General features: G+C 36.9%; 1 protein-coding gene across 1 annotated transcript in view; it reads left to right on the forward strand.

The window, feature by feature from the left end:
- NEK1 (NIMA related kinase 1) overlaps positions 1 to 14,449 on the forward strand; it is a 38,519-nt gene extending 24,070 nt beyond the window's left edge. Inside the window, exons 22-34 of the mRNA XM_054383299.1 lie at positions 457 to 630; positions 1,669 to 1,734; positions 1,826 to 2,060; positions 3,059 to 3,211; positions 4,404 to 4,589; positions 5,172 to 5,283; positions 5,470 to 5,552; positions 6,521 to 6,738; positions 8,585 to 8,739; positions 9,602 to 9,813; positions 11,305 to 11,438; positions 11,698 to 11,830; positions 14,411 to 14,449. Of these exons, the coding sequence (XP_054239274.1) occupies positions 457 to 630; positions 1,669 to 1,734; positions 1,826 to 2,060; positions 3,059 to 3,211; positions 4,404 to 4,589; positions 5,172 to 5,283; positions 5,470 to 5,552; positions 6,521 to 6,738; positions 8,585 to 8,739; positions 9,602 to 9,813; positions 11,305 to 11,438; positions 11,698 to 11,830; positions 14,411 to 14,421 (1,872 nt within the window). The 3' untranslated portion in view covers positions 14,422 to 14,449. The remainder of the gene's footprint in view (positions 1 to 456; positions 631 to 1,668; positions 1,735 to 1,825; positions 2,061 to 3,058; positions 3,212 to 4,403; positions 4,590 to 5,171; positions 5,284 to 5,469; positions 5,553 to 6,520; positions 6,739 to 8,584; positions 8,740 to 9,601; positions 9,814 to 11,304; positions 11,439 to 11,697; positions 11,831 to 14,410) is intronic.
- Positions 14,450 to 22,313: the final 7,864 nt, after the last annotated feature.

Here is a 22,313-nt window from a genome sequence, read left to right on the forward strand (position 1 = left end):
AGAAAACTGTTAGATCTGTTAAATGCAGTCAGTCTGTAGTGCTGTATCTTTGTATGACTAAAATCCTGCACTGTGATTTTTCATGCTTAGATAATTAGATTCTCTTCTGAAACAGAGGAGAGCATCTGTCAGTCAGAATTCTCTCATGAGAAACCTTATCGTCGTTATATTTGAATGAAGAATTTGGTTCAAGAATTTAAGAACATGAAACCAAAGAATCATTAGGATCACCTTAAGTGTATTACTAATAATCTGTAATTTACCAAAGCCTAAAGATGTTGCAAAGCTGATAAACTGGAAATGGTTCACGTGTACAGTTGGAAATTATCTTTCCTTAGAAAGCGTGTGGCATTATTATCCTTTTCTAGGGTTCACAGGCATCTATTTGATAATACTGTTTAATGTGCAAAGTTTTGAAGTTAACATGATACTTTTTTTTTAATTGATTTTATACAGTTGATAGCAAAAGGGGTAAAGAATTCTGATGTGCCTTTTCATGTGGGAACTACAGAACACAGTCCTGTGCATGGACTACAAGGACTTGAAGCAGCTCTTCCTAAGCCACAGCTTCCAGTGAAGCCCAGTACACCAGTCATCTCCATGACTTCTGCTTTGAAGGAAGTGGGTGTGGTAGGTACTTTTCCTAAGAGGGTAAAATTAATGGAAAAATCGACAACCAAACCACCTACTTTGAAAAAAAGGCATTTTTAGAAGAACTTATAGACCAGGTAGTAAAAAAAATTGTTAGGGATACTTGTTGCTTCTTATTAGGGAAAAAAAGAAGCAGGGGGAGGGAGAAAGGTAAAAGAAACCAAGCATGGCAGCTGTTGAAATACATCTCCACAATGAACCTCAAATTCATTCCTTTTTATAAAAAAATTGTTTCTGATGAACCCTAGGCTGCAGTTTGAGTTTGGATCAAGGCAGCACTTTCATCAGCCTTTTGAAGAGTTTGTAACCTGGTGGAAGTGAGAAAATAAATTTGGAATGATGGGACTGATTTATATTCATTCTTATTTTCAGTGAGTTTGAAAGCATGTGATGGAATATAACAGTGAATTTAAGGTGTAAGAGACTTGAATCTGGTAGTCATGTCTTTCCTTATTGTTTTGAACAGTGTTAGAGGCTTCCTCATTTCTCTTTTCTGTGATCTTGGGTTCTCATACTGTAAATGCTTATGCACTTACCTCAGCTACCACTGTTTAAGTAACAATAAGTGCTAAATAGTGTCTCAAAATTTAATATGTGGAAAGATGTCAGTGGATAGCTGGAAAAATAAAACATGCTTGACAGATACTTAAATTGTGAGCAGATTTTCTACACATGGATAGTTTGTCTTAGAGTGATGCAAGATGGTGACTATAATTGACTGAAAAATAGCACAGAGAGCAATTTGCATTAGAGAAGTAAAGCCTGTACAAAATAACTACAAATTTTACAATTTCAACTTTAATTTTCAGTCTATTTACATATCACTAAAGTTGTGTCTTCTCCCTTGAAATTCTGTCTTTAGGAAACCCCATAAAACCAGAGGGATCACATGCTCTTTTGCAGTCTGTGTGCAGTTGTCAAAGAAAAATTTATAGCAATATTATTTCACTGTTATGTCTATTAATATTTTCAAGGGTTTTGTTTTGTTTTGTTTTTTCATGCTTCTTGGACTTAAAGGATGAAAATGTAACTGCTATCCAGGAAGCTGAGGAAGAGATAAAAAAGCCAGATTTGGCAGTGCAAGTATGTCAAGCTGTATTCAGCTTCATTTAGTGTTTCTTTCCTTTAAGAAAGACACTGTTTTGAGTAACACATGTTGGCTATTTTTTTTCAGAATAAACGAGAAATACTGAGAAGGTTAAATCAAAATCTTAAAGCTCAAGAAGATGAGAAAGAGCAAAAGGACCGTAAAAATGTTTCTGAATCAGCTGGGTCTGAAGATGGTAAGGAACAAGAAGAAGGTGACCATCCACTTCTAGGAGATCGTAAAAAATGGGAATCTGGAGCATCTGAATTGGTGGTTCCTCTAGCTCAGTTATCAATGGAAGATTCTCTCTGCGGAACAGACCGTAAGTACTTTTTTTTCATCACCTTGATATCAGTAAATCAGTTTACTGTATGTAGTGCCTGTTCTTACAAAACAAGTACTTGTTGTTTTAGTCTTGTTAGCAGTTGTGTCATTCCAAAAACAGGGGGTTAGGTATTCCCTGGGATAAGGAATAACACACAGGCTGAGTAATTAAATGGCCCAGTGGAGAGCATAGTTACTTTCTGAACTTTCTTTGTGAATGTCTTTTTAAAAGGCACTGATTTAACAGAACGAATAAATAAGAACTTAAGGTATATGAAGGTTTCTCCTTTAACTTTAAAATCCTTTAATGTTACTGGTAGAACAAGAAAGACTGAGAGTCTTCTCAATTTTTATTTGTTATTTTTATTGCAGCCTTCTTAGCATTTTTCTTTGTTAAAATCAAGCCTGTCTTCTCAAATTCTCTACTCGTCTTCTCTGGGCAGAAAATCTCTTTCCTGGTGTGAGTGGGAGTTGTTAAGGGTCTGTTTCACATTGTAGAAATAAATAATCACTGAGAATGTGACAGATCCATGGCATAGTAGCATAGAAAAGAAAAAAAATTTAAAAGGGTCATCTTTTGCTCTGTTCTTTGATGCTTCGTATCCTCTGTTCTCCCTGGAGGGAGAAATAACAGAAACCAATGTCCAGGGATAGCAAGACAAGAGACATTGTAGTTTCCTGTTTCAGGTAAAGTTAAGAGCATCTCATGCCAGTTTTAAACATTTCTAACACTGCTTTGTTTTGGAGTGATTGAATTACTGCAAAGATCACCTGCTGCTATTAAGTTACAGATGCTGACTGGCATTGAATAGCTCCTGTTACTAAATGAAATTGGCAGAACACCACCACTAGACCTTTGAGCACTGCCTTTAAGCTGTCTGATTTGGGGTGAGGTGACATCTGGCTTTGTAGTTTTTAGTTTTGTGGAGGTTGTTTGTTTCTTTATTACACAGTGAATGAATAAAAGTTTCTATATTTCTGTTTATGTCCCAACAGGTCAAACTCTGGGGGAAGTAATTAAGTTAGACATTGGTGAACCCCACAGGAAAGTCTGGGGCAAAAGCCCTACTGATTCAGTCCTGAAGATCCTAGGAGAAGCAGAGTTGCAGCTGCAAACTGACCTACTTGAGGAACTAGATGTAATAAATGGTAAGTAGAGGTGGTAATTATCTGTACTGCAAGAATAGTTAGTGCCAGGTGGCCAGTGTATCCACTGAGAACAATTCTGGCCATAGAAGCATATTCTATCCTCACTCTTGCTTTCCACTTCTGGATGTTGCCTCAGTTCTAAATGTCAGCAGAAGCTGATACTGAAGGACACCAAAATACTTCACACTCACTGAAGTCATAAGAAATTAAGAAGGATGAAAAGGAAGAATATTAATTTTGTTGGAAAGTCTTGGACTTTGCATATTGAAGGAATCAAGATTGTTTTTTTAAAAGGTTGTCATCAAGAGAATATTAGGTCCTATATATCATTCTTTTTAGTGTTTGACTTACCATATCAGAGGGTTTTTTTGTTGTTTTTTGTTAACTCCTGCTTTTTGTCCTTTCCAGGCACAAAAGGACTTAGATTTATTCCGAGTATAAACTTACACTAAAGATAATATAGCAAGTAAAATTCTAATTTTAATATTTCTAGATTTCTTCTTCATAATAGCTATAATAAAAGCAAGCATGCGTTCTGTATTTAGAATGTACACAGCACTGGTTAGGCCACACCTTGAGTACTGTGTCCAGTTCTGGGCCCCTCAATTCAAGAAAGATGTTGAGTTGCTCGAATGTGTCCACAGAAGAGCAACAAAGCTGGTGAGGGGTCTGGAACATAAGTCCTATGAGAAGCAGCTGAGGGTGCTAGGGTTGTATAGCCTGGAGAAGAGGAGGCTCAGGGGAGACCTTATTGCTGTCTACAGCTACCTGAAGGGAGGTTGCAGCTGGGTGGGGGGATTGGTCCCTTTTCCCAGGCAACCAGCATCAGAACAAGAGGACACAGTCTCAAGCTGTACATGGGAAGGTTTAGGCTTGATCTTAGAAAGAAGTTCTTCACAGAAAGTGATTGCCTATTGGAATGGGCTGCCCAGAGAGGTGGTAGGGTTGATGTCCCTGGAGTGTTTAAGAAAAGACTGGATGAAGCACTTGGTGCCATGGTCTAGTTGATTAGATGGGGTTCAGTGATCAGTTGGACTTGATGATCTTGGAGGTCTCTTCCAACCTGGTTGATTCTGTGATTCTGTATTCCTTTAAAGAAACAAAAGTTATCAATTTACCTTGTAGCCATACTGTTGTTCATCATCAAACTGTGTCAAAACACTGTTTAAATAATAGAATAATTTTGTGTTAGGTACTGCAGAACTTCTTGAAGGAGGTCATCAGTCCTCATCAGAGGAGAAGGAAGAGAAAGCTTTTCCTACTGTTGAGGCTCTGTCTTCAGCACCAGTTGGTATCAGAGAGTCTGAAATGACCATACTAGAAGAATGTCAAAGAGGTGGACCTACCCAGGTGCAGAGCAGACCTACTCTGCTGGATGGTAAGTCATTTCAGTAGTTATTTTACTTGCTATCCATTTGCCAAGGCAGAGATGGAAGTAAGGATCCTGTATACTTTTATTTCTTCCCATAAATAATGTACAGTTACTTATTACTAACTTCTAGGTAAGATGAAGTGCTTTCTATCCCTGTGCTATAATTTGACTCACTAATTTAAATTAACAGAAACCTTTTTATGTGTGTTTATAGAGACTTTTTAGAATACAAGTGGATTTATGAAGTGTTTCAAATGTTTTGGTGTGGGATTTGGTTTATCTTCATTTCTCCTCATCAGCTGTGCTGGAATCTTTCCCTGTATATGATACCATCATTCTACTGACATCTGGGGGATTGTTTATTGAGGTTTTTAGAAGACAATCTGTTGGAGCTTTAAGATTCTTTCCTTGTATCAGAAACAAACTTTTTGCTCTGGGGTTACAAAACTTCGATTGTTCCTGCAAAATGCAGAAAGTTATTTGAGCTGAAGGATTTAAGTGTAATCTCAAAATGTATGGTCTTTCCTGTCTGCTCGGTTTGTTGTTGTTAGGGATTAATTATTCATGAGGTATATGACTTAATTTTAGAGCCTGATGATTTGGAAGCAGAGATGTTGGAAGAAACACAAGAAGAAAAGCACCAGAATAAGAAATACCCCATCACTGTTACTGAAGTGTGGGTAAAAGAGAAAGAGGACAAGTAAGTGTTCTTTTCTGATCTCTCTCTCCAGTTCAGACTGCTAGCTTTACTGAGTAGGGATTAGGTCCAGCACTTAAAATATGAAGCAGTGACTGACACGTTAGTTTTACTGCACTTGGTGACTTTTTCAGTAGACTAACGACTATTTTACCTGGTGTTTCCCCTGGATGTGGTACTTTATAACAGGACACAACATGACAGAATAAATGAGACAGCTTCTGCGAAACTAGTGCTTGATGTGGTTCAGCCACAAAAGGAAGCTCCAGAAGGTCAGTCAAAATCTCTTGTTCTGTTTGTTGTAGCTATTACTGTGGAGTACTTGACTTACCCTTCTCACTTCTTCACTATCCATGGTAGAGCAGCTTTTCTGTTTTCATTTTCTTTCTTTTTTTTTGTTTTTTAGTTCAGTTCATACTTTTAGAAATCAAAATTCAGGTGGATAAAGAAGACAAATGGTGGGTGTCATTTTTGTCAAAGAAAACATGTAACAACAAAGATACATCATCTACAGATGAACCCACTCTGATAGTTAAAAGTGAATGTCAAGTTCCTGAATGTTGCAACCTTTTAAAACAACTGTTTAAAATGTTATGACATCTGATTATTTACTCAATAAAATTGTTGCTTTGTTTTTAGACATCTTAAATTAATATTAAGCTGCAGCATGGATAAAAAAATGTTTTAAGCAGCTGCTAATGAGAATCTTTTTTATTGCATAGAAGAATTGCTTGCTCTTGGAGGTCTTTGACGTAACTTCAGAAGGTCTGCATGTTTTACAGTAGAACAGAAAATCATCAGTAGTACTGTCAAGTATAATTGGTGATACTATTGCATCTGTGTATGGGTTGCTTGAGCAAGCTGGGTTTTTTTAACACCGTTTGACTGAATTATGTTGAGGTTGCTTTGAACAAGCCTAGTATAAGGCAAGAAGGAACAGATGAAAATGGATGACATCATAACTTCAAGCATGGACTGGTTAACAAGAAACTAGAAGGCATGAGAATGGAACAGGCTATAGCTGAGGGGAGGGTATAACTTCAAGAAGTTAAAATGGGAAAATTTCACATTATAATGTATTTACTAAAATAATCCAAAGATATTGTAGTACTTTTAAAGTATTTTCCATTTTAATTGTACAACAGAAATTATTTTTATTCACATTAGTTAACTTTTCATTAAGAGCATGGGGTTTTTCATCTGTTTAGCTTTGTAACAAGACTTTCTTTTACTACATCAGAAACTTGTTCCAGTGACTTTTCACAACCTGAACCCTTATTCCAGAGGGTAATGCAGCCTGCAGCTGTACCAACAGCCTCTCCAGTTCTGTCAGCTCAGTCTTCGCAGGAAGAGACTTTTGTACCTCGGTCACACTTCATATCACCAGCAAAACATAAAGGCAAAAGTTCATTGTTGATTGGACTTTCTACAGGGCTTTTTGATGCAAACGACCCAAAGGCAAGTTAAAAAAATCTAAAAAGGAATGCTTTTTTTCTATAGTAACATTATTCTTATTTTCTTACCAAGCCTGAAGAAAACAGAACAGTTTTTGGAGAAACAACAGTGACAAGGGTTTCTGGAAACTTGCACACCCATGTTGCATTCAGTCAATGAGTAGTAAAGGATTCCCTGGGTCAGAGAGTGCCAGATAAGGAAGAATGTTTCTTCTTTTGGCTCCCAGCCTTTTTTTTTTCCTCTTTTTTTGAGTGTATAAAAGAATTTGCACTGTTGATTAATTGAATATTAAATATCTATTGGATGATGCATTGCTAGGAAGTGTAGTATCAGTCGTAGTCTTGTTTACATCTGCAGAAATACAAAGCTGGCAAGCTTGCATCTGTTTCTACAAATCCATATATTGGCATACACAGATTTATAACTCTAATTTTGATTCCTCAAGAGTTAGCCAATCACTAGCTTCCCTGGTTTATGAAGCTCTTTATCTGGCACTTGGGCAGTGACTTCAGGAAAAGTAATTTTGGAGTAGGGGGAAGATGGACATTTTTTATATCTGTATTGGATTTAGGAAGCAATGCATATGCTGAGTAATGAAATTCTTCAGTGTATCAATATGAATTGCTTCAGGGTGTCACTTTTTACTGAATATTTGGCCTGTGTTTTGACCATAAGTGTTTGTCACAGAATTGCTCATGCAGTACCAATGAGCTCTAGATAACTGCAGAGAGCTTGGAGAAAAGCAACAGGTATATTGCTATTACTCATGCGGTACACTTGATGACAGCAACAGTTCCCTCTCGTTTGGTTGCAGCAAGAGGATGTTCAGTACTCGTTTTCAGTAACTGCAAATTTAACCCTGAAATTTCCCAAATACACCTCTGCTGCAGCTCTTACCCAAAAAGTAAGGAAACTTATAGCAGGGAGCCGGGCAGAGTTAGTGTCCCCCTCTGTAGGCACATCTGTATGCTAACAGAAGTAGGCTAATAGGTGATGAAACATTTTTGAAAATAGTTGGAAGCTTTCAAATGATGGGATAAAGTCATCCTATTTTTCTCCTTCTCTTTGGTAGTAGTGGTCAAAAAGGTAGTTACTCGTTTGATGGAATAATATTCTGACCATGGGCTGACAGACATTGGGTATTTGAGCATGCTTATGAACACACTGCTGGGATAAACTGCAGCTGAGAAACTTTTCATTGACATTTAGGGGCTTTCATTTGGAGCAAACACTGTGGGAGGCTTATTGTCAAAACTTCTTAGTGCAGATTAGGTCTCATTTCTTGTTTTTATTTATACTGTGGTGAATATTTAGGACTTTTGAGGGTTCTTACACTTCTTAAAAGAGATATCTGGTAGATCACTGAGCAGACAGTTACTTTGTTCCTGTATTGCTTTATCTCCATTGCAACAAGTGACTGTTGTAATTTGAACTTTTCTAATACTGTAGGCACTGTCTTCAAATATATCATAAACTTAAGTTGCTGTTTTCATTGACTGACCTAGAAAAGTAATCAAGTGTCATTTTAAAAAGCACTCCTTTGCTAGCTGCTTAGAATGGTTCTACTTCAGTGTTCGTTTTCTTAAGACAGCCATCAAGGTAAGGAACAAATCTGCCCAAACCCAGGATCTGTAAATGAATTGTTGCTCTTACAGCTTTCCAATCACTGTAACCACAAAGGCAGAAGGAATACTTTTCTTTTATCTGAATTGATGTAATCTTTTCAACAATTAAGAGTATATGCATGAGATGATGATTATTTTGAAATCGGCCTTCAAATGAAAAAGGAAAAAAAAAAAAACTCATTTCAAAGTATTTTGTAACCTCAGACTGTCTTTCACCTTTGCAGATGTTGAGAACATGTTCACTTCCAGATCTTTACAAACTGTACAGAACTTTAGTCGATGTTCCCAGTGTAGCAGACGTGCAGCATCAACATAATCTTGAAACAGATGATACAGAAGACGAGCAAGCCAAAGAAGGACCCTCTGATTCGGAGGAAAAGTGAGTGTATCAAGTCTATCAAGTATTTTAAAAGGCATCTTAGATCAGCCATATTTTTTGGTTAGATCCAAGTATGCACAGTATACCAGCAGAGAGGTTTACCCAAATTTTAAAAATCCTGGGTTAAGTCACCATTTGAGTCTTGTTCCAGCGAATTCAGCAGCTAATGGGATGTAGTGCTTACAATAGCTGCCTGAATTTCCTTTCCAAATTCCTTCCAAGATGTGATTATGTCTGGCTTCTGCGCCTTGCATTTAGCTCAAGCAGATCCAAGTTGATGGCTACTGCTCTTCTAGAAATAAAGATTTCTTGACTAATTTGTTTCTTTATATGTTCTGAGAATCTTTCTGATCTATATTCTCTACTGTTACATTGGGATGTCTTTCAAGTGCCCCAAATTATTTCAGGGCCTTCAAAATCTGTCTGTCTCTCTTAACTATTTCATGTAGCTTAGATAGTCTATAGTGATCAAATTATCTATTTATTGCATCTATTCTTATGACATCTAGACCTCATTTTTATTCCAGACATTTTATCTGGATTGGGAATGTTACACTTGCTGGGATTCCAAATACCACTGTGTGAATACAAAGATTTTTGAAATTAACTTACTAATAAAGTTGATTTAAAGATCTATCATTATCTTTTTACAAAATGGTTTGGTATCTGTTTCACTAATCTTTATTCCTCATGTCTTTCATGATATCAGTGCCGTAATCATGTAAATACCATGTTTGTCTTCTTCACCACCCTCCTCCGGCTACATTGGCTTTCCCCTTCATTGACCTAACAAAATGAATAAGCTCTTCCTACAGGGTTTGTCTTGTTAAGTAATTATAAACTTTCTATAACTTTCTTTTAGTGTGTTTGGGGAGACAGATACAGATTTGCAGGAACTCCAGGCCTCAATGGAACAATTGCTTAGGGAGCAGCCTAGTGAGGAATTCAGTGAAGAGGAAGAGTCTACTTTAAAGGCTAATGTCATGAAATGCCTAACAAATGGTACAGAGCTGGATGAAGGAGATGACAATAACCCCAGCAGTGAAAGTGCACTTAATGAAGAGTGGCAGTCAGGTATCATTTCTGATGCACCTGTTCTTTGAGTTATTTGGTGACATTAACAATTCAAACAAAGAAAATGGTTTTGCATACTATACTTACAATAAAGCTCTATAATCCAGTAGTTTTTATAAAGAAGGTTTAAAAAAATTAGATTTTCCAAATGTTAAGTGTTGCAGATTAAATGTTGGCTATTTGTTAGGCAGTAATTATAAGTCGCTTTTCCCATAGTTGTCTAAAAATTGTCTTCAAGATCAAAGGTACTGTGCATGTCATGTTTTGCATAATTCATGACTGCAATATAAGAGTGGAAAAAAAACCAGCAGTTGACATGACTGGAGTATCTGGGATCCAGCTTGCGTTACAATTAAGTGATTTAACAGGCAGTCAAAAGGAACATGAAATTATTAACCTTGTCCTTAGCTCAAAATAGCTATTAATGCAGTCAAACTTAAAATGAGACAGAAACATTTATTACTGCTTTTAGCATTAGCTATATATGACAGTGTCCTGAAGTCTCAGTTCTGTTTTTTAAATTCTCTTTGAAATAAAAGTATTTTACTACTGTGGTAAAATAAAGTGCATCTAGAAATATAGATACTAAAAGATGTAGAAAATTGATAACTAATCTATAACTTAGCTGCTGTGTAATTTTATTTTATTGAAGACAATTTTAAACAAATGGAAAATCTCTGCCTATACCTTTACAATGTTATCTATATAATCCATTCCAATAAGTATTTCATGGTAAAATCAACTTAGAAAATACCATCTTCTTTCATTTTTTTACAGTGCTGATGGTATAGACGGACTAATACTATCTGTTTCTGTGATTCTGATGTTGTAAGCCTGATGTTATTAGGTGTCGGTGTCCTGCCTATTAGATTAATTTCATCAGAATTTCAGGTTTCAGCGTTGGGGTGGGAGGAAGGCCTTCAAAATTCAGGGGAACAGAACTTTAATCCAAATCTGTTCAGAAGTTAAATGCATGATTAGAAGTCATCCACTGGGTTTTTAACCCATCTACAACTTCTCCTTTCATGAATCAGGGATATGATTTGGTCAGGATTGTGCCTCACGCTACTTACATATAGGAATTGAAAGTAGTGGAGTTTTAATATTAACTCACGAAGTCTCTGATCTATCGGGCAATACTATGTATGTTTTTAATGATCTGATAATACAAACTCTGAAATCTAAGAAGGTGTGTATTTGCTTATACACTTACCTACCTAGGGAAAAAAAAAGGCTATCAGAGTAGGGTTTTAGAGGAGACAGCTAGATGCATCCCGTTCAGAATTTCTTTGCTGTGACAAAAGGGACTGTTCCTTTTACCTTGCAGGTTGTTCAGAACACGTGCCAATACTAGCTAGTGCTCCTTGAGCTTACCTGCTTCCCTTTTAGAGGTCTGCATGCTCTCTGTTTGGTCAATTTTAGGGACATAGAAACAACATTAAGAATGTAGGAAAGCTGAGGACTTTTTAATGTTGTTTTCTTTCTTTATAGATAATAGTGATGGAGAGATTGCCAGTGAATGTGAAGAATGTGATAGTATCTTCAGCCACTTGGAAGAGTTGAGATATAACCTGGAGCGGGAAATAGGCTTTGATAAATTCATTGAAGTTTATGAGAAAATAAAGGTTTGTGGAATAACCTCAACTGGAGAATATTTTAAGAAACATATACCTAGGGCTGTTTACTATGCCAGTAATATCATTTGACTAAAATCAATGCTTATTTCTTCAGCATTTTATTCTGTTTGACACACACAAACATTAACAGAGAAGATGCTGTGTCTGTAGATTAAAGAGGAAAACCATGAATGGCATTTAACAAATTTGAACTATTTCATTCTATACCAATTTTAATTTTGGTAACGTGGAATGTCCTTTCTCCCAGGCTATCCATGAAGATGAAGATGAAAATATTGATATTTGTTCAACCATAGTTCAGACTGTTCTTGGAAATGAACACAAACACCTGTATCCCAAAATACTTCACCTAGTAATGGCAGATGGTGCCTACCAAGAAGGTAATCTCGCTGCGTGCTGGCAGTTACAGCTTGTTTGTGGTTTTTCTTGGTTATATACAATAAGTCATAATGCAGTTATAAACCATCTGTACTTTGTTATATTGATTGGTTAAACTGATAAAAAAATCTTCCCCAAGGATATTTTTATTCCTGCAACAAAATGTGACAAACTTTGATTAAGCATGCTGCCTGCTGATAAAAGGGTATGTACACAGTCAATTGTAACAACAGTTGCCTTATGAAAGGCGCAGTATAATTATTTAACTTATGTAAAGTAGTTATGCACATTGGGAAAATGCAAGTCTAGAATAAAACTTCCAGAAATAAAACCGATTTATTCTTAAGAATTAATGAAATTAATTAAGAGAGCTGGTGAGGGACTTCTTAGGGTGACAAGTAATGATAGGACTAGGGGGAATGGAACAAAAATGGGTAGACTCAGATTGGATATTAGGAAGAAATTCTTTACTATGAGGATAGTGAGACACTGGAACAGATTGCCCAGGGAGATGGTAGAAGCCCCATCCCTGGAGGTTTTTAAGGCCAGGTTGGATGTGGCTCTGAGTAACCTGATCTAGTGTGAGGTGTCCCTGCCCATGGCAGGGGGGTTGGAACTAGATGATCCTTGAAGTCCCTTCCAACCCTGACAATTCTGTGATTCTATGTGGATTTTTTTTGTTTGGTTTGGTTTTTCGTTCTTGTGTTTGTTTGGTTGTTTTTTTAGCAAAAATAATGTTGTTCTTTCAAAACTCTACTTTTAACAAGTTGCAGGATCACTGGTTTTCTGAAAAGATTTCGTATGGCTCTTTATTTTAGAATTGTCATTTTTCAGAAGAACTTGATGTGGAGGTGCCATCCATCTTAGTTTTCAGGTGGCTCAGTAACACATGAAGAAAAATACCTTGCTTGGAAGTCCTGTCTAGCTCAGCATAGATTACTAGCTAGACAAATAGTTCCTAGACCCTTCAGAGTCTCATTTCCAGTGAGAAATGATTTGGGTTTTTTTTCCTCTCCTGTGAAAAATTGAGCAGCTATATAATTTTAGATTTAACTGCAGTTAGGTGGTTTTAGATTTCTAATGATTAAGGTCTTTACTGGATAGAGGCGAAAAAAAAAAAAGACATTTAAAATCTCATTTTTATTGAAATAAGAAGCATTATGTTGGCTTTCGAAAGTGTGTGATGATCACTATTTAATGTATTGCAGTTTTGTAATGCATGTTAACCAACACCACCTTTTTGCATCTTTAACATTTGTTGCCAATAGCAGTAAAGAAAAAGGGTCAAATAAGATTACAGCTTTCTATGGCTTTTATATATAAACAGTTGTGGGGGGGGGAGTCCTAAAAAACAGTTGTAAAAAGATAATAATTAAAAAAAAATCTAATGCAAATTCAATTTTCCCAATTTTTCTTTACTACTGATATAGAACCACTCAGTTGTGTCAGGAGGATGGAACCAGGCTTTTCTCAGTAATGTCCAATGATAGGACAAGTGGCAATGGGTGCAAGCTAGAGTAGAGGAGGTTCCACGTGAATATAAGGAAAAACCTTTTCACTGTGAGGGTGACAGAGCACTGGGAGGCATTCAAAATCTGCCTGGACACATTCTTATGTGACCTAGTGCTGGTGATCCTGCTCTGGCAGGGGACTGGACTAGATGATGTTTTGAGGTCCCTTCCAAATCTGTGATTCAACAACCAGATGTTGTTTACATACTGTGTTATAGAACTATGATAGAAAAGTGTTTGAAAATAATTTTTCAGCCTCAGTTTATTGATTTAATCAGAGAGTGGGAAAGATATATTGTAGTAGTTCATTTTTGAAATGTCCAAAGGACTGGTAATACAGAAGAAGAAACGGGGTACCTATAGTGTTACCAGTTTTTTTTCCCTTGCAATGTTGCCTTAAAGGATATTTGATAAGTAATACTAAAAGGCTTAAATGACAGTTTGCTGTAATGTTGGCATACAAATCATAAGCTGTTGTCTGAATGAATCCTGTTAAAATGAGCTGACTTTCATCTTGCAAAATGCTGATAAACAAGTGGCATTTTTTAATAGCTTCAGTTTTAATTCTGGACTTTACAAATCTGTGGTAAAAAAAATGTGAAGGTGCAGTACTTTACGTTTTAGATGTTTAAAGTACACTACATTTAAAGTAGTTCTTTACATTTCAGACATTTAATGAAAAAAACCCTATGATACAGGTGAATAGAGAACAAGCATGTTCATAAACTTCTGTCTCAATTTATACTCTTCAAATAAGGAAAGTTAGAAAAAATTGTATTGTTCTTTAGTCAGAGGATTGTTCTAACTGCAGCAGGCCACTTGAGATCAAACTATCTTAAATTCACTAACCCAAGAAAGATGACATGTTCAATATTTGTACAGATAGTACTTTAAAGGCAGTTTTGGCAACAGTCACCTCACTAGTGACTGACTTTGTGAATTCTTGTATTGCTTATTAGATAGTGGTTCCTACTTTGTTTTGTAAACACAGCTCTTTTTTTTTTTTTGTGTGTGTGTGTGTGTGTCTTGCTCCTTTTCATCCTGTCTCTCCCCTTCTCTTGTTTTTTACAGATAATGAATAAAACTGACTCAGGAAATTCCTTAGTGCTGCACAATATACTGGTCTTTGAAGCCTGCACAGCTGAATAACAAATTATAACAGAGAATGTAATGTGGGGTGGGAGAAGCCAGCCTTCAAAAAAAGACACTGGGTTCCATGAAGAAGAGGAAGCCATGCCTTTTAAGACTGAGATTACCTACACTTCTCTTGGATGTACTTGCATATGTGTTCACTAAATATTAGATGCCCAAAATTTTAAAAAAACAAAACCTGAAAACAAAACAACCCCAAACCTAGTAATCTCTCAAATTCCAAAATAATTCTAGAACGGAGTACCTGTAGATAATCTGATACAAAACTGAGATCTGTAATACAAAATTTCTGCCTGTCAATAGATGGCTGGTATGGTTAAGCAATTGGAGGCATTACTGTGTTATGAAAGTACCCACATCTAAGTATTCACTTACATATTTAAAATAGCCTCTGTTTATACCTACATAAAGAAATTACCCTTGTAGTTATATTTTAATAGCTTCTAAATCTAATGGTCCTGTTTGTGCATTGCACTTCTTTTTTAATAAAGAAATATAACTGTGTTTTGAAGCTTCTGTCACTTTTTTAACCAGTAATTTAAAATTTCTTTATGGTGTTTCTGAATCAAGACAAACTGGTATTTCTGTCATGACTGAAATGTCTGGTTTTTTTTTTTTTTAAATGTTAAAATTCATTTGGAGCTAGAATATTTTTTCTTTCTCTTAGCTCTTTCCTAAAATGCAAAGTACTTAGCTGTTTTGAGTTTTGTCATCTACTCAGTGAGAACAAAGTAGGCTGCTCAATTGAAAGCAGTAGGTTTTTTCTAGTTTGCTAACATTACACTCATGGCTCCAGCAGCCACTGGAGAAAATTAAATACTGCAGGCACAAGTACTTCTCATCTTTTAGCTCATGTTTTGTAGCTTGATTATCACTACCCCAAAAGCAAAAAAAAATTAAAAAAAAAATCAAAATTCTTCTGACCCAAATTATCTTGTTCCTCCTGTCAAAGCAGTACTATATATGGCAGACATCAGCTATGCTGTTGTTTTCCAATCATCATCTCAAAAACAGCTTTATTGGCTTACCCACACAGTAAGTCTGAAAGTTTTAAATCTGAACTATTAAACTTCTAACTGCCCTGTTGGAGAAAAATAGATTTTTTTTTCAACTATAGCCAGTCACAATGTAAAACTGTCAAAAGGTACTTTTCCACAAAGTAAATTCAAGTGTGTGTATATATATATATGTATGTATGTATTACTTAGAACTGTCAAAATATGTACATGATTTTTGTATAATTGTTTTATGGTGTTATTAAAGTTTTGCCCACTGAAAAGTGTTTGTTTTGTGGGTTGTTTTTTTAAGCACATCTAAGTCTTAAAGATAAACCAGACTTCCTGCATTTCAGCTGTATCCCGAGAGCCTGCAGTGAGAATAAAATTAATCATAAATACCTTTCATATATTCTTATATATTCTTTTTTTCCCCCCATATCTTTACTTGGTAGACACCTTGCTTCATCTGGTAAGAAAATACTATAAGTGTTGAAAATGGTGCTGGTTCTGTCCTATGCTGTTTCTCTTCTCCTCCCCTGACAGCCTCACCCACCCACCCCACCCCCCACCCCATTTTTTTTTTTTTTTTAAACTTCCCCCTGGTAATTTGGGGGCTTTTTCATTAGGCTTCTCTCCATTCCACTTTTCATTGCTGAATAATGTATTTGAGAGAGATGATTCTCATGAGCTACATCATTCATGATATTTTGCAAATACACTTTTTAAGACATGAATAAAGAATGAGTCTGCGTTTTTCAGGTTTGCTCTTCAGATTATACCTTGCCCAACTTCTGGGGGAAGGGAGGACCCCAAACCTTTAGATTTAAACGAAGGTAGATTAATTGTATGGGAAGAAGCAAGTATTGCAACTGCTATATTCTGCACTCTCTAGTTTGGGATTTTCTCAAGGTGTTACAGCCTTACTGAAGGTAAGGACTGGGAGGTGCTTATTCTAAAATTGAAATCATATCACTGTTGTCATTTTTCATTTCTGTGGTGGCTTGCTTCTAGTAAGAAAAATTGACATAATCTTGCAGGCCTCAAGCTTTACAAACATAGAACTTTTTATCTATTGATGATTTGAAAAATACAAGTAAATAGTGCACAGCTTTTAAAAGATTATCTTTCAACCTGCCAACCAGGACTGGATATCCCTGAAATCCCTTGAGCTAATTTAAAATTGACACAATAAGTTTTTCTTCTAAAGGAATACTTTTATCTCAAATTTTCAATCCTCTTTAATGTATGTTGTAATAACATGAGGGCCAGCGTCACCTCAGGCTCATATATTGGTCTGTATGTAGTAACTTAATGAAATTAGTTGAGTATTTGGCTTTTGTTCTTACTACATTCATTATAAAGAATTTTCTGTTGTAATTCTAGTGGAAAAATGAGATGGAGGAAGAGTTAGTTTTTTGGTTGTTTTGGTTTTTTTGCTCTGTAAACTGCTTCACCTGTCCGTGTCCTCAGTCTTCCTTCTTGACCCATGAAGCCAACTGTAGGTGAAATGAGGAATTAAGGAAAAACAAAAAAAGAGAGGAAAAACAAACCAAACACCACAAACAACCAAAAAAGACCGTAAACCCCCCACCAGATCCAACAAAATAAGCAAGCCAAACCCCAAACCGATATAACCAAAACGTGACACCAAAACAACAAGCCCTATGTTGTGCTGCCCTGCAGACATGTAGTCCATGACACTGGAATCTCCTGTGCAATGTACAGCTGTATGTATGTCTTGCGTTTTCTTTCATGGAGCCTTGACTGCTACCTGACTTCACTGTAAGCTCAACATGTACACAAACCCTGAAAGCACTGGTGCCTAACAGCTTTTGTGAAATACAGAGCCTGAGCTCTTCAGTTTGCCAAACTTAGGTGTGTATTTAAAGTTATGACTAGAAGGTACTTCAGAAAAACACTTTACCTGGCTGGGTGATGTGAACCAATGCAGGTTACTAGCATCCCTGTGGTCTCCTAAGAGAAGGGAAAGTGGGTAACTGATTGTTAACAATGTTCTAGCTCTGTTTCCTGACAAAACAAATCATATTCCTTACAAGGTTCTCTGTGCTCTGGAGCCATCTACGTAATTTACAATTTTTTTTCAGCTTTTAGTGTTTGTGTCTCACTCTGACTTGCACCTAAATGTGGTATGTTTGTTCAAACCTGCATTCTCTACTAGCCCTCTTGTTCGAAGGCTTTACAACCTTGCCTAAAGCCTTGCGGGCTTACAAAATATTTTTTGCAAGTTTTGTTTTTGTTTTGTTTTCCTTGTAACATTTGTTTGCAGGGGCAAATGCCGCCCTTTACAAACTCCGCCTGGCCCCGCTCCGGTTGAACCATACATCTCACGTCATGGGGCCGCCGTGCGCCCGCTAGGTGGCAGCATAACATCGGGCGGCGGAGGTGGAGACGGCCGCGCCGCCGGAGGAGGGGTCACGGCCCCGTCCGCATACGTGGGGGCGCTGCTTCGCAAGCGGCTCAGAGTGCGCTTTGCTCGCAAAGGTGCGGGGCTACCTGGTGTCCTGGGTACAGTCCCGAAGCTGGTAGACCGGGAGTCTGAATCAGCATGGAAATTCTCACGTTCCTACGATTCATAAGTATTTCCTGTGCTGACAGAAGTTATTTGCAAATTATTTATTTTTCAAAAATCAGAGCAAAGCAGACAGTTTACCCAGCAATACTAGCAAGCTTTTGGACAAAGCACAGCTTCTCAGCTTTGCATCAGTCATGCAATCTTCTTTTCCTAGGGGACAGGGGTACAGCACAGTATGTTCACTATCCCCGAACAACTAGAAGTGAATTTAAAGAATACAACTGTCTTAGCACAGTCATGACGTTGTGTGGGATTGGACTCTATCAATAGTCTGCCCCTCAGCCAGACGGTGGGGTAGAAGCATGTCCCTGACTAAAATAGTGATTTGACTTTTCACCAAGGCTCAAATTGACCTAGGCTCTACTTAATTTTATGAACTGTGATAAACCAAGGATAAATACAGAAATTTGATTTTTCAATCCTCTTAAATGTTTTTCTTCGCAAATAATTGGGTGCTTTCACTCATGAGCCACGTAGACTAACATTTAGCATAAAATAGAAACCCATGGTTACCATTCCTAGAACTGCTCTTTTTTTTTGCCATTATTATTGTAGCAGTTTAAATGGAGCAATTTACATATTTTAAGTACTAGTTTTGAAATCCAAAAAGAGCTTCTTTCTTTAAATTAAATCTGTGTGTTAATGCAACACACATTTCAAGCGCATTTCCAAGTTAATATGTTTTCCAGCTGAGCTAATTAGTTCATCAATTCAAATAGCAGCACTTTGAGCAGTGGGCTTGTAAAGAGCCTCAAAACACTTTTTCAGCAACTAAAACCTTAATTGAACTGTTTCCAAAAAGATATATTAATTTGTAGTTACTTGTAAGACACATACATAAGAGTTTAGCGCTCCAGCTAAATTGTTTGCCTTGAGCACCTCTGTCTGGTGCACTCTCCCAGATTTTATTTGCAAGACATTTTTAAAACAAGATGGGATTTAGCTGTTTCCATTAACAATATAGTTTAAGAAATCACAGAGCTAAAGACATGGAGAGATTTTTCACATTGGCTGCACAGCAATAGCCAAAACTAGGCGAGTTGCTCAGTGGGGAAATGCCAGTGAGGTAATGTTTGCTTAGTTTCAGGATGGCTGTGACAGTTCTTCACAAGTTATTCCTGAGGTTGATTGTATCAAGTGTGAGGCTGGGGTGTTGCGTGAGTCACTTCTGCCTGGCTGAATGATGTTCCCTTAGGGACTATAGTCAGCCAAGAGAAAATACAGTTCAGTTTTCAAATGACACTGCAGCTCAAGCTGATGCAGACATGCTCTGAGGATAATGTAATTATAATCAGGTCCTTGACATACCCTAATTTCTGCTGTATCCTGCAGACAGTCTTGACGGTAATCTCTTCTCTAGAGGAAAGGATGAAGTAGGCATTTTTGCTGTAGCCTCAATATAGGATAAAACTTTCCCAGATTCAAAAACTCTGCAGCTCTAGCTCTCAATAAAACTTCAAATCTCAAGCAATACTTGAAGGGATGCTATTTTTTTCCTGCTATTACTATCCCCATCATTAGTCAAGAGTTCTCATTGCTGTGGTTTATTGCTGCTGGAACTTTCAATGCTATCAAAATAGCTTTGTAAAAGTAAGGTATGTAGCCTTTTTTCTGAAAAAGTAATTGATTTTGATTTGAGGGGCATTTAAAAAAGACAGAGAAACCTAAATTGCTGTTAATGATGAGCTAGAGCTCTACCTATTGTGAAGCTATTCTAACATGACTACTGCTTAAAGGGTCAGTCAGTATCTTTTTTATAAACTGTACTTCTCCTAAAATCTCCTTCTCTGTATTGAGCTGTAACAACTCTTGATAAAGATGTCTAAAGGATAGAAATTAAATGCATATAATTTGCCATTACTGTAGAGCACTTAGCTGATCCTTTCCTGGTGATGTTAGTTTTGATAACTTAGAAGTACTTTAGCCTTGTTCATCAAACTTTGCAAGGGGGGAAAAGTAGTTGAGTTTCTCAGCAGAATAAATTTGGACTTAACACTGGATGTATTTTTACACTTTTTTAATTCTAAAAAATATTAGTATTTTTTTCATGCTTAATATTTTTATAGACTTATTTAGTAGATCTCTACTTACTGTTAATAATCATATATGGAAAAGTATTTCCACAGCAATAAAACATCTCTGATGTTGCCTTAAACTATTAATAATACAGCTTTTTCTTTTCAGCTGTAGATAAGCCTGATTCCACTGAATCGTATCTCCTGTTCTACCATGGACTTTAGTACAGCAGTTAATAATCACAGTGCCCTGAATAACTTAACTCACTGTATTCACTTAATTCACAGCACTGCCTCCTATTCTCAGATGACCACTCTTGTTTTCTCTACATTGAGCAGCCTTGTTTTTCCAGGAAGAGACTCCATCAAATTCTGACTCTAACAGACAGCTGGGAGAAGGAGCAGAATTCAGTCCTGACCTGCAATCTTTGTTAACAAATGCAGTAACTAGTCTGCTCAGATCAGTAATGAACAGATTTTCCACCATAAATACCAGTATCTGGCCATATACATGCAATAGTGCAGCATGGTTTTAAGGCCTCCTTTCTCCCAGTAAAAGTTAAAGAAAGCTTGAGTCAAACCCCACTGCAATCTGTGAAGATCCTCCTGTTCTCAGCTGCCTATGCTTTCCCTGTGCCAGTGATTATGAGGCCTAGCAGAACGAAATGCCTACCAACCCTCATGCTCCACTACAAAGCAGAGTGTCATTGATTAAAACTGCCGAGAAGACGAGTTTGAGCCAAGTTGCTAGACTGAGCTGCAGCTGCTGAGGATATGAACACATCTTCCATTCTACAACCCTAAGGATGGGATTATAACTTAAACTTCTTTGTAAGAGTTCCTAATGCTCATCTGTCAAGGACAATGCAAGACTGATTTGTGCAGTAAGAGAATATACAATGTGAAATAGGCTTGCTGAGGAGCAAAAACTGTGTAGTGTGTAATACTTATCTTGCATTAATCAAGTTGCAATGTACTTAATGCTATTTTTGTTTTCACTTGCTGGTAAACTCCCCACATATTTTATTCTGTTGAAATGTGAGAAATGTGTAACTGAAATATTTTTTTAACTCTAGTAATTGTGAAATTGCCTGTTTTATCATATGACAAACCATGGGGGCTTATTAGAGGGATCACATTTACCCATGGTATGAAACAGGTCAGATCCTTTCCTACAGTTACTGGCTTTAACAAAGATCTTTGATACCTCAACTCAGGTATTTTCAGCTTAAATTCAGAAGCCTTGCATACAAGACATGGGGTGTCTCTGCTGCCCCTCCATTATATATTTGTGTTTTAGTGATGTCTGAAAACTATGCTGTTCACTTACAGTTATACAGTTCATGGAAATTGCAGGTACCTCATTTCTGGAAACCAAACCCTGATGCTTTTTCAGCCTAAGGGAACTGTATTTCCTTGCTGTAGGATGACAGAGAGGTCAGAAAGCTTTGTGATCCTTGGACAGAATACTGTATAGAATAATAGAATGAACTGGGCGGGGGGAAGTGCTGAAAGCATCTGGGAGCTTTTTGTGCATACTAGACAATATATTCTATACTCACTTTCTGTGACTAAGTTTACTGTTACTGAGGTCTAGAATTAGCCAAATAAAACAGCAGGGAAGCCTTCTCTGTGTTTCTTGCCTTCATTTCTCAATAAAATTTTTACATTCACTCCCTTCCTTTTCTAATGGAAGCTGGGGGAAATGTGCCGAGTACAGCACTAATGACATGAAGAAAAACACTGAAGGAAGCAGCAGGAAGCCCAAGGTTTTAACCACTCTCCCTCCCTTTCTTCTCCCCCCAGGAAAATTTCAGTGACCTCTTGACACCTCCCATGGGAAACTTAATAAATTGACAAGAGTATTTGCCAAGTAAATACAGAAAAAGGCATTAAAATAGTATTGTTTCTGACTTAATCCTCATAAAGTCAATGAAAGCAAGTTAAAGTTCCCGCAGCAGCTATAATGCACTAACCTAATTCCAGACAGCAGTGTATGTGGATCTGTATCAGGACTGATTAAAAAACATTTCCACGCACTCACTAGAGTTCACCTGGGAAACTGGAAGTAACAATGCCAAAAATTAAGTTACAGTTTGTTTCTGGATTATCCTTTTATTTTGATTAAAATGACTGTAGTTCATGTTATATAAAACTACCTAGAGTTAAAACATCATCAATTTGTCCTATGACAAGAAAAGGGGAAGGCATTTCAA

Source organism: Indicator indicator, chromosome 8 (assembly GCF_027791375.1).
Source record: "Indicator indicator isolate 239-I01 chromosome 8, UM_Iind_1.1, whole genome shotgun sequence".
In the NCBI taxonomy this organism is placed as follows: domain Eukaryota; kingdom Metazoa; phylum Chordata; class Aves; order Piciformes; family Indicatoridae; genus Indicator; species Indicator indicator.